The 12,368-nt window shown below is 39.3% G+C and overlaps 1 protein-coding gene across 2 annotated transcripts in view; it reads left to right on the top strand.

Moving 5' to 3' along the window:
- LMBR1 (limb development membrane protein 1) overlaps window positions 1–10,715 on the top strand; it is a 73,112-nt gene extending 62,397 nt beyond the window's left edge. For both annotated transcript variants that reach the window (XM_065830714.2, XM_071805320.1), the window contains 3 exons: window positions 291–357; window positions 4,521–4,682; window positions 7,341–10,715. In XM_065830714.2, the coding sequence (XP_065686786.1) occupies window positions 291–357; window positions 4,521–4,682; window positions 7,341–7,423 (312 nt within the window). In that variant the 3' untranslated portion in view covers window positions 7,424–10,715. The remainder of the gene's footprint in view (window positions 1–290; window positions 358–4,520; window positions 4,683–7,340) is intronic.
- Window positions 10,716–12,368: the final 1,653 nt, after the last annotated feature.

Below are 12,368 nucleotides of genomic sequence, written 5' to 3' on the forward strand. Positions count from 1 at the left end.
GGTAGTTTTGAATTTTGAATCTAAGCACATATAACACTAATTAAAAGGAAACAATTGCTTATTTTATTTTTTAACTCTCCTGTTGGATCATCTTCATCTTGTATAACACTGTATAGAAAAGCATGACACAAGTAAGTGAGACTAACAATATGTTATTGTAAATTGCTTTAACTTCAATTTGAAGAATGTAACTTCTAGGGACTCCTTTTTCATCTTGACCATTGTTTTTCTTTTCTTTTTCTTCCATAATCACATTTATAATTTAAATGCTGTTTGTCATTTTGGAACAGATCATTGGAAACTGTGTCTCAATCTTGGTGCTGAGCTCTGCTTTGCCAGTCATGTCAAGGACACTGGGTAAGTGACATGGAAATGTACAACGTTGTAATAAAGGATGTTTAATTGAGTAAAAAAAGAAATCAGCCTGTAGCTGTACCCTTCATAGTATGTATGTAATTTGCTGTCGCTTTCAATAGAAATGCCATGTGTTTTGGGCCTTTTCTGTACCAACATGAACTGTTGAACATACATTCTAAATACATGAACTCCAGAACATCCATTCTAAACAAAAAAGATGCTGAACATTTTCTAGAGAATCTGTTATTTTAAGAAGGCAGGTCAGATTTTAAACTACTTGAAACAGGAGATGGTGAGAATAGATCTGGAGACTGCTTGTTCAGGGCAGTATAAGAGAGTTTTGTGTTCACTTTGAAATCACAATGCTCAGTTTTTGTGGAAAAAGAAATATATTTGGGGATTTCAGGTACAAAATTTGAGATAAAATTGAGGGCAAATGGCTTTTTAAAACCAGTTAATGACTCTTCATTTTTAAGCATCTTTATTGGCAATGATACTGGGCTGCTTCTGTTTTCCTTAATATGACCTGCTTGCATTCTTTGTTACTTCAGTTTTCAAATACAAAAAATTGGTATTTCGCATAGTGGAACTCAAAGTTCTGATTTTATTGTTAAGAACTTGCAGTAGCATGGATTTTAACCAGTTGGAAAAACAAAACGTTTTGTATCTTCAGTTTTTTTAATGAGGTAATCTTCAGCTTCTTAGATTGCAAGGTTATTATATATTTAGTGCAGAATACTCATAGCAAATGTGAATTTCTTTGGGAACATTAAACAGAATAAAGCAGAAATTTTCACCTTGGGCTGCATGAGTCTTAAGTACAAGCTTAAGAGTTTAAGCTCAGGCCCACAGACCATTGATGTTGTTCCCAATAGCTCTGTAGCTGATTTTCTTTTCAACCAGGATACTGTCAAATCAAGAGTAGTTCATATTTTCCAGTAAACTCTACTGTATATTTTTGTGCTGTGTACATGTACAGATGAGAGGTTTTATCAGATTTATTGATCATATCTACAACAAACTAAAAACCCCTGTAATGCATTTTGAAGGGTCGAATCTTAAAATGCACATTCTAGAGCTCATGTTTTAAAAGTCTGTTGTAAAACCTCACAAAAATGCAAAAGAATAATTCTACTATTTAAAGTAGTGCAGTGCGATAAAGATCTAAGAAGTAAAACAGTTCTAGCACTTAGAGCAAGATGTTAAGTTGAAAAATTAGTGCTTTAGAATAGAATTTTAACATGAGTATTGTGACCACTGAGTTACTGCCTTCACCATTTGTTTAAAAATAAAAAGATAATTGTTAATAATATATGAGATTAACAGTTGATAATGAACGGATCCTGTGGAAATAAGTACACATGCTGGGTGCATTGTTGTCTCATAGGAAACAGATTAATGGTAAAACTCACTTTAAAATAAAGGACTAACAAATGAAATTCCTGAATAGTTTGCCATAGAGATAAATAAAAGAAGAAAAAAGATGGAACAATTAACACACAGCCAACAAATGCAGAGTCACAGCTGTCCAAACAGGATTAATAGAGCACATTGGAGTACAGTGAGTCATGTGGCGCTTTGCAAGAATATCGACATGCGTTGCGCTACATGTTCCCGCCCCGGGCACCGAATAGATGAAAAGAAATAAATATGTTAAGCAGGTTCATAGTGGGTTTGCTTTATTAAAAAGGCGAGTTTCTAGGCTATCCAGAAGACTTTGTCATTATGGGTAAGGTAAAAAAGCAAGTTACCTAATACATGTACTGACCCTTTTCAAGTTTCACAATAGAAATATGAGCATTTTTTTGTTTCTTGGCATTCTCATTAAATATGTAGGTGGTGGATGTCTCTAATCTGTCATTCTGTGAGAAAGTTTTGACTAAAATAAGTTATTTTTATTAGAATCAGTTAAGCCACCTTCTGCAGAACTTTTCAGCCTTGGAAGAAGTTTCCCACCAGCACCACATTGCTGACCACTGTGAAACAAATCGGGAACAGAGCACTTCATAGCCAGGAATACAGATACAAGGAATTGCCAACGAAGTTGAATTTTCTAATGTACAAAAGTACTCCTAGAATTCTTCTCTCATTATGGCTAAGTAAACAGGGAGTTGAAACTTATTTGTATATACAGTATTTATACAGTATATTTTCTTTCAACCAAACAATTCTTTAGTATTTTATTTGGTAAGTTGTCACCAGCATTATGGGATCTATATTTGTCCATGAGAGATGCAGCTTTCTGTTCAGTTACCGAGTTGTCTTTCAAATTGCAGTCTTGGGGATTTTTTTCTGTGGGTAAGTAGGAACTTCTGTAACAAAAAGTCTCCAAAAGCTTTTTAACGCTTTTCTCCCATAGTCTTATAAAATGATACCGTGTCAGGTTTTATTTTTCTGATGAGCAGTGACATTTTTATTTGTAAGAGGCAAATGAATGCAACTTGTAGACAATATTTTTTTCCACCTTCTCTAACAGAAGTGTCAAGCTTTGTTTTTGTTTGTCACAGTAACACCCGCTCCATTGCCAGTGACTTCTGAACCCGCTTTTGTCAAGGAGCATTTTTGCTTTTCCAGAGAACGCTTCACTCAGTGCTCTACCTGTTTTGTTTTTAAGTGCCTGGAAGCCTGTATGTTCAGAATCAACTTTATCCATTTTCATGTATCTCTGCACTCTGATTAAACCACTCTCTGCTCCTTTGAAAATATTATTCTGAAGGACACCGTGTGTTCAGCTTCAAGTGTGAAAGCAACTGGTGTTTACGATCCTTCATCTGTTTATGGCTCATTCAGTCCTCCTATGCTTTCGTGATATTCTGCCCTGCCTCTTTTGCTATTTTGATCAGCTTCAGGATTTTTTTCTCACTTTATCTTTTGACAGTTCTCCTTTTAATTGTCTTAATTTTGACATTATTTTCTTACATATTAAATCTGAATCCCCTATTTTTTTTAATTGACTGCTGCATACAAGAAGCGTGTGTAACTTTTAGCATTGAGACAGCCGGCTGTGAGCCTTGGGGATCCAGGTGCAGGGAGGTTTGCAAGTGCCAGGTTTCCCCTCAACTGACTTTTCATTCTGCCTTCCTTCATTTATTATCACTGTTGAAGTCACGATTCTTAAAAACCCTCAAACTCATTTAAAATAAGATGCTAGAAAACTTGTTTCCCAGAACTTCAGAGCCAGGGTTATTTTCTGCTTGCCTATTGAGAGTTCTAATAGTATTAATAGTCTTCTGCTGCCATTTGAGCTTTGGGGTGAGCTAAGCTTCCTTCATAGTGTTGATCTCCTCAACAGCGCACATCACAACACCATCTGTGCCACAAGGTTTTTTGGGAGTTTAATGGTCAGCAATTCAGACAACTGTCAGTTGGGTAGCGTCTCAATATTTTGCCCTTTATTCAGTGCAGCTTTTGGTGGAGAACTGGCAGAGGAACAACCTGTGGTTCTTCTACCTCCTGGGATGACCCTGTAGCTTGGAGATGCTTCCACCCCTTGGGAAAACTTAGCTATAGTGTTAGGGATTGAGTAGCTTTCCATCAGCACAGAGTTGAGTGTTGGTGGAGAAGACCTGTCAGCACCATCTTTCACCCAAAATCTCCTTCTGTGCAAATGTTCTGTGCTGGTGGGGAGACCCAGGAGAAAAGCTGCCACTTGAAAGATGTCATTAAACTTTGGTTTCAAAAGCAGTGGCTCTAAAAAAACACTTCTAAAGGCTTTGTGTTTGCTGTAAGTTATAGTGGTGCTTGTGGAAAGGCTTTTTACCACCTATACTTTTTAATAAGAAACTGCACAGTGCATTTCAGCCTTTTCTGGCATAGTTAAGCATTTTGTAGAAATGGAGATTTCATGCAGTTTTCATACTAAAACTGATTTTTTTTTTCTCTGAAATTATAAAAGCAGAATTCCTTTCTAGAATAAACAATTTTAACATTATTCAAACGTTTTACTGGGAAACTAAAACATTTTGATAAGGGTGTCTTGCAGTTTTATAGTGGTCAATGAAGGGGGAAAAGATCTTGAACACTGTCTTGTGTTCAACCATGTGTCTTGTGTGGTGTTTGAAGGAATTTTGCTTCCATATGTCCAAAGTAATAAATGGAATTTCTGTGTTTCTTAAGAGATGTAATCAAGATTTTGCTGTAAATCTGCAATGCAATTTTAACAGGAATCACCAGATTTGATCTGCTTGGAGACTTCGGAAGGTTTAACTGGCTGGGAAACTTCTATATTGTGTTATCTTACAACCTGCTCTTCGCTATCATGACAACGTTGTGTCTGGTCAGAAAGTTCACGTCTGCTGTGCGAGAAGAGCTCCTGAAGGCGTTAGGTAAAATAGCACTGAAAATCGAGTTTGTACTTGAACATTTCTTTAACAGTAGCACATCAAGGTAAAACACTAAAGTTCTGTTACAACTTACAGCAATTTTTTTTTGGTGGAAATTTCTGTAAGTTAAGGTGAGAATGCATTGCTTTGTGTTATTTTCTTTAAGAGTCGGGAGCTAAAGTACAATGTCGATCTTAATGATACATCTGTGAACTTATTGATCCGCAGTTAGATTTTTCAGCCTTTAGAGAGCACAGAAACATTCTCATTGCTACTGAGAAATTATTCCAAAATCGATCTTCAACTTGTGTGTGGGTTGACTTCTTTCTTTTTGTTTCAAGTAACCTATTAGTTCCCTAAAAATAGTTTAGTGGAAGCCTTAACTGCTTTGTGATGCTTTCTTTTGAGCTCTGCATGTTCATGAAGGCTTTGTACAGAATATATAGCATGAGTAAAACCTCTACTCGATATAATCAAAATTTTGCTCCAATTGTGTATTCATGTTTCTCAGCTCTAGAAGGCTTGAAAACATACTTGATACTAGGAGGATACAATGTACATATTTAGTAATTGTTACTACATCTTTACTATTTAATGAAGCTCCTACCTCTTTGGAACCCTCCAGTAGTATTTGCTTAAACCGAGAGGACTAATGGTGAAACTTCAGTGTTTATTTGTCACCGTGGATTCAGTTTGTAGTGTCTAAAAGGAACGTGGGTTAGTTGCTACCAATTAATGCTTTCCAGAGTTGTGACCCTGGTAAATGACATCCAAACGCTACTGGTGCCAATTAAGTTAAATCAGACCTATGGGAAAAGGGAAATAGAAGATCACTGATAGTGTAGGATTAAAACAAGCCATTCTGTGGTGGGTTTGAGTTTTGAAGCTCCAAGGGAACAGGTTAGTGGGCCAAGGGGGTGTAAATCTGTGCATTGATTTTTATGCTATTTTCAGAAAAGTTCCATTATTGAGTGAGACAGATGTATGGTGTGAACATGATGTATCTGATGTTATCAGCCAGCTTTAAGGTCATTTTATGAGAAGACCTTGATTCATCTCTCTTAGTTCCCTGGAAATAGTTTAGTGGAAGCCTTAACTGCTTTGTTGTGATGCTTTCTTTTGAGCTCTGCATGTTCATTAAGTCTTTGTAGCATGAGTAAAACCTTGCATAATCCTCTATTTTTTTTGTGTGTGTGCAACTGTTCGGACTGTAAAGGGATTATTTTGTATAATGTAATGGCTGTTGTAGAGCTCCGAAGGAAAGAACATCAGTCACCATGGGCTCATAGCAACACGTCTGGTGAAACTTTAAAGCTTCTGTCTTAAAGCAAATGATCTAAAAGATTTATCTTCATCATTCATAGCACTTCATTAAATAGTGTTTAATAAAAATTGTGTTGAAAGCAGATTAACCAACTTGCAGGTGTAGTAGGATAATGATCATTGTTCTAGTGGATTTTTTAAGGATGTTTGGCCTCTTGCTGTCACAAATTGTGTGATTTTTGTGTAAATACTGTGATCAAAACGGAGAAACAGAGTAATGGGTAAGAGGTTTGCATTTGGCACAATCAGAGAGTTATAAATCCCTGCCACAAACTGGGTTTGATTTTGATGCTGTACGTAACAAACAGTGCCTGTTAAAAACTGTCACATGGGATTTACAGGATGAGAACCAAAATTTGTGTGTTTATTTCTTCCCTGTGCTGAAAACAGTGACACTGAGAGTTAGAGGCTGGTGGAGCATCATAGTTAAGGAGTGGAAGGTAAATTCCTGCTGCAGGTTGTGATCAAAGGAATTCATGTAATACCGGCACTTAAAAATAATAGAGTGTTGAGTAGATTTGGGGTTTTGTAGTAGTGCAGTCAGTTTGAGAATTCCAATGATAAAAGAAATTTAACTTCATATGTCATAGCTTTTTAGTAACACAGTCAGTTTCCTCTACACTATATGAATAAGAAACTTTCCATTTTTGACCCTTAATTTTAGAGACTTGATAGGAGATTTCAGAGAGAAGTTGTAGCCAGCAAGGAAGGGCTGACATTGTGCCTCGTGTCAATAAAATATTAAATTTACTGTATTTCCCCATCTCCCCCACAAGAAAAGTTTACTTGCCTGTGGCAGGATAGGCGACTTTAATCAGCACTCATAATGCATGCAATAAGAACAAATGGCTGGAAATGGAGATAAATTAGTAATAATGTAGGCCTAAAAGTATCATTAGACAGTATGGAGAGGTGATGCGGTCATCACCAGTGATCTTAAGATCAGCAGTGGATGCTTTTGAGAAAGATGCTGTAGTTTAAAAGAAATATTTTAGGTAATATTTAGGTTTATTTTGGTCTTTGTAGACTGACAGAGTAAAGGGTTGTGAGTCCTTCTCAGCTCTTACCATCTAAGTGTGTGGTTTAAGTGATGTGAAGTTTGGCTTCTCTCGCTCCCATCCCTGTCCATTGTAATGGACTTTTCTTGCTTCAAACACAACTGAGAGAATTTCCCAGCAGCAATTCTTACCTGAGCTGGAACATCAGTTCTGCTCTTCAGCCAATTCAAAGTCTTTAATCACAGAGTAGAATTTGATTTGTATGTGTTCTTTTGAATACCTGTATGCACAAAATATGGGAGGATCTCAGTTTTTTCCTTTGTCGTGTAATGTTTTGCAGGATTAGATAAACTTCATCTGTCGAACAACCCAAGAGACTCGGAGACAAAGCCGTCTGCAAATGGGCATCAGAAAACACTGTGATGAACAACCACCTGCAATCAACAGAGCTGAAAACATCAGCTGCGTGGCATTCCCCTCATCTCATCAGCAGTTTTATATTGGTTTTATTTGTTGATAATTTGGGTCCAACCTTGTCTCATTTTTTCATGCTGTGTGCTTGTGTGGAAGTTAAGTATATCAGATTCTTCTCTTTCCAGTGAACTTCTGGTCTACTGGTTCATTGCCCAGTAAGTTGATGCAGGAGGTGCCTTTGAAGACTGGAAGCTGAAGAGAATAATGCATTCCTTTTTATTTTTTGACCGTCTCACACCTTTAGATATAAACCCAGTACTGTTTGAATGCACAGTACCTCCTGTGTTTTACAGACACAGCTGTAAAGAATAACTTTGGGACTTGGTTAAAAAAGAAAACAAAGATACGCTTGAAGCCCTAGATGACCCATGCTGGGAATGCAAACTACCTGGAGTAGGAATCCTTGACAGGAGATAAACAGTTCCAACTAAGAACACCTTAAAAATGAAGGGAACTGGTGTGGCTCACAATTCCTTTCCTGCTGGATTCGGTGGGCTGTTCACCATCTAATGTCCCAAAGCTTTCCTGGCAGGGCAGCGTTTTCAGCTTTGTTCTCAGCTATAAATGCCAGTTGCTTTACTGGTAGCCAGACAATGTCTTATCAAATAAAGTGCAAGATGAAGATTAACTTCAGTGTTCAATCTGAGCCTAGTATGCTTTGTAAAAAGCTGTGTAGACCCCCTGTCACAGCTCTTACAGTTCTGTAAGCTATTGTGCCACGGAGGTCACCAAGTACATCCCTGTAAAATTCTTTATGAACTACTGTGTATAAGCTGTACTTGTAATCAATGCAAGTAGCACAGGCCTAGGAGGCTGCAATTGCAGTTTTTTACGATCTTCTTTAATTTGAAGTAAATTATTTCTCTGAATTTATACTATAGTTATGAGGATTTCCATTCAGTGGCATAATCCAGTATCTTTCACTAGCCTGTTTTTTAATGGACACATGAACATGTATATAGACCTATATGTGTAGATATCATAAATTAAATTCTAAGATTATAGAGCTGACGTAGGTGGTTTGGTAAGTCAGGCTTTTGTGTTGAGTCTTGGTAGGATGAATTTCTGTGGTGTTACAGTTGAACTGCTCAGAGGCCTTAGATTCAGGATGGCATTGGTGGGTTGTAACGTCCTTTTTTCTAGAATTACTGCAGCCTTAGGAATCCTTTAGAGTAAAGAAAAAACCCACCAACCAAGCTCCAAGTAAGTATTCAGAATCTGGCTGCATTTCTGTCCTGCTCTGCCACACGCATCTGCAAACAGATTGGGCTGGGGACACGGTCAGTGTGTGCCCGCCGTGTAGCAACTCAGATAATGTTCCTATTTCTGTAAAACAAGCAGGTCTGGCTGGAGTTCGAGGTGTTTCATGTGATCAAGCAGTGACAACTGGCTCTCCAGCGTGGCTCTGAAATGAGATAAACCTTTCTGGACATCTCCTGAGACGACTGTTCTGCACTGTAGACCTTATTGCTGCGGGTGTGAATGTGAGGGTTTCTTTCCTATTTTATTTTGTCCTTACCCCTGGAATGTTTAAAAAAACCCGGAGAATTTCTCCTTCCTTTATTATTTTGTGCAGGCTGCCTTTTCTGACTTGAACTGGGGCATAATGTAAATACTACTGTAGTAAATATGATGCTAGAGAGTTACTTTTTGTGTGTGTGTGTGATTAGTATAAGTTCAAGGCTTATTAAACTGACTATTGATGTGTTGTGCTGAGTCTTGGAAGACTTAAAGTAAAATTGCTTGATTTCACTAAGATGTACAAGCATCTTTTTTGTTGTTTGAGTTTCACGTTGACATTTTAGTGACAGATCTTTAAGTCCAAGTTCTGCAACCAAGAACAGGGAACTGTAGTTAAAAGTTGGTTTAAAATGTGTTTACATTTAAAATAGTGGGAGATTTATTATTAGGGGTGTCATTTGGGTATTCTCAGAACTTGTAGCCTTATCTATTAGGGTTATAGTTAAAAATAACTGAAATGTATCCACTTGTCCATGCAAGTGATTGTGACCAAAATTGTCCTCATGTCTTAATGGGGCTGGTGAATTGTGGTGTGTGGGAGGCTAGTTAGCTTGGTTAAAGTATTCTGGTACAACTTTAAGACAGTTATTTAAATATGCTCTGTGAAACTGAATAAATGGATTTAAGGAATAAACCTAGGGAGTGTGAACCAGCGTAGGTCTCGCTCTTCATGCTTTTCTCAGTCATTAGACTGCCCGAGGGTTTGCGGAGACGTTTGTCCTGGCGTTGGTGACCCAAGACCATAGAAAAAGGTGGGATTATAATTCAGATGGGGTTTCTGAAAGCGAGTTGGGCAATTAAACTGAGCAGAGGCGGTTCCTGATGATAAGCACACAAGTTTCAGGCCAGACTATAAAAATCTTTCAAAGATGTTCCAGCCTCAGCTGGTCCACCCCACCTGCTGGGTCCTGCAGTCAGAGACGTGCGGGTTAAGGCTGCGTTAGCCACGATTTTACACACAGTATGGAGATGGTGAAGATGCTGCGTGGTTTCCGTGGTGGATGAGACAGTCAGAACTACCCTGTGCAACTCCTGACAGCGTTTTGTTTTAAAGTGAGCTCCTGATATTGTGACACTGTCCACACTAAAATACGCCTTTGGCCTTTGAAATGACACGCTTATGCAAAACTCCTTTAGAGATACAGCGCTACTTTCAGATATACTGTGTGTAAGATACAGGTCACTATATACTTTTCACAGAAGCATATGGTCACTTAAGTACAAGCAACTGGTAATTCATTAATGGATGTTGATGACACATTCCTAGTATTTTGACTCATGTAGAGTCAGGTGGTCTATACCTTCAAGGTATATACAGCTGATCTTAGTAACATTAACATCTGCCTCACTTCTTATGAGGCAAAAAGCACATAAATGCTTCCATCTTCGACTAGATACCACACAAGACCAAAAAACAGATGTAACCTGAGTGTTTTGAGTTAGCCGTCTCCTGGCTTTATTCTGTGTTGGTAGCACAATATTAGATGCAGTGGCAGAACTGTAATGTTTTGGGCTTTTGAAGTGTAAAGCACACATAATTATCACTTTAAGCTAAAAGATAATCGTATTGGTTACTGTATAGGTAACAGTTTCTGCATTCATAGGAAGCTTTGTTTACTGTCTGTAATGTGATGTTTATCTTTGGCCCTGTTGTTCCGATACCTTTTACCCTGTTGACTGTTTTACAGTGTCATAGAAATTAAAGGATTTCACAAATTGTTTTCCTCGTCTGGTTCTGAAGTGCCACCTCGGGTACCACAGAGGTGCAGCCGTGTGCCAGTGTCGAGCCCCTGCAGCCGGCAGCTCATGTGCTGACAGGGATGGACGTGTGAGCTGGAGCTGCAGGTGGATGTGACGTTCCCTCCAGCGCGTCACCTGGCAAATCATAGAATTGTTTTGGTGGGAAGAGACCCTCAAGATCATTGAGTCCAACCATAATCTGACTCTGGTGCTAAACTGTGTCCCTAAGAACTTCATCTACACATCTTCTAAACCCCTCCAGGGATGGTGACTCCACCACTGCCCTGGGCAGCCTGTTCCAATGCCTGAAAACCTTTTCCATAAAGAATTTTTTCCCAGTGTTCAATCTGAACCTCCCCTGGCACAACTTGAGGCCATTTCCTCTTGTCCCATCACTTTTTACTTGGGAGAAGAGACCAACCCCCTCCATGCTCCAGGCTCCTTTCAGGCAGTTCAGAGATCAGAAGGTCTCCCCTCAGCTTTTGTTCTCCAGGCTGAACCCCTCCAGGTCCCTCAGCTGCTCCCATCACACTTGTGCTCCAGCCCCTTCTCCTGCTCTGTTCCCTTCTCTGAACTCGCTCCAGCTCCTCGATGTCTTTCTTGTGAGGGGCCCAAAACTGACCCCAGGATTCGAGGTTTGGCCTCCCCAGTGCCAAGTACAGGTGGATGGTCACTGCCCTAGTCCTGTTGGCCACACTGGTGCTGGTACAAGCCAGGATGCTGTTGGCCTTTTTGGCCACCTGGGCACATGCTGGTTCATGTTCAGCTGCTGTCATTCAACACTCCCAGATCCCTTTCCCCAGGCACTTACCAGCCACTCTTCCCTGAGCCTGTAGTGCTGCCTGGGGTTGTTGTGACCCAAGTGCAGGACCTGGCACTTGGCCTTGTTGAACCTCAGTGATTGTCCTCAGCCCAATGATCCAGCTGGTCCAGATCCCTCTGCAGAGCCTAATGTGCCACTGGGAGTGATGAGTGCCCTTGCCTGTCCCACCAGCTCCCTCCTGCCCAATGTCTCTGTGGGAGCTGCTGCTCCTTGGGGTGCTCACCTGTTCCTGCTGCTGTGCTGTCAGACAAACCGGCCCTTTTCTTAAAGAACTTACAGTCTGAAATAGCAAGAATAAGGTAGAAACAAAGAGCACTTGGCTGCTTCATGCATCTGACTTTCCTCCAGTGTTGTAAGAATGTTCTAGGTTATTTTCCTTTCATTTCCCCCTCCTCCAGAAGCGGGATGGGCTCCACAGGTGTATGTACAGCAGCTGAGCCGTATGCTCAGCAGACTAGGATCTGCAGTTTAGAAACACCAAATACAGGAAAATAGCTAAATCCTGTTATTTTACATACACTCTGATCTTTAAAAGAGCAATTTTAAAATACAGAATGCTAGGTTCTGTATTGATGACCATATTTTTCTAAGCAACTTTTCCAGTTTCTTTCTCAGTTTTTTTTTATATATACATAGCATTAAATGTTTAAACAAATACAGGTGACTCCAAACAAAGGGATAATGTCAGAAATGCCCTGTAAGTGTTGGCAATCCTAACATATCTAAATCCAAGCTATTTTAAAGCTGTGTATGTCTGAAGGCCTCACATAATCATAGAAAATAGGAAATCCCAGTTCTTAAAGGCTTTAG

The sequence above is a fragment of the Patagioenas fasciata genome, chromosome 2, assembly GCF_037038585.1.
Source record: "Patagioenas fasciata isolate bPatFas1 chromosome 2, bPatFas1.hap1, whole genome shotgun sequence".
Classification (NCBI taxonomy): domain Eukaryota; kingdom Metazoa; phylum Chordata; class Aves; order Columbiformes; family Columbidae; genus Patagioenas; species Patagioenas fasciata.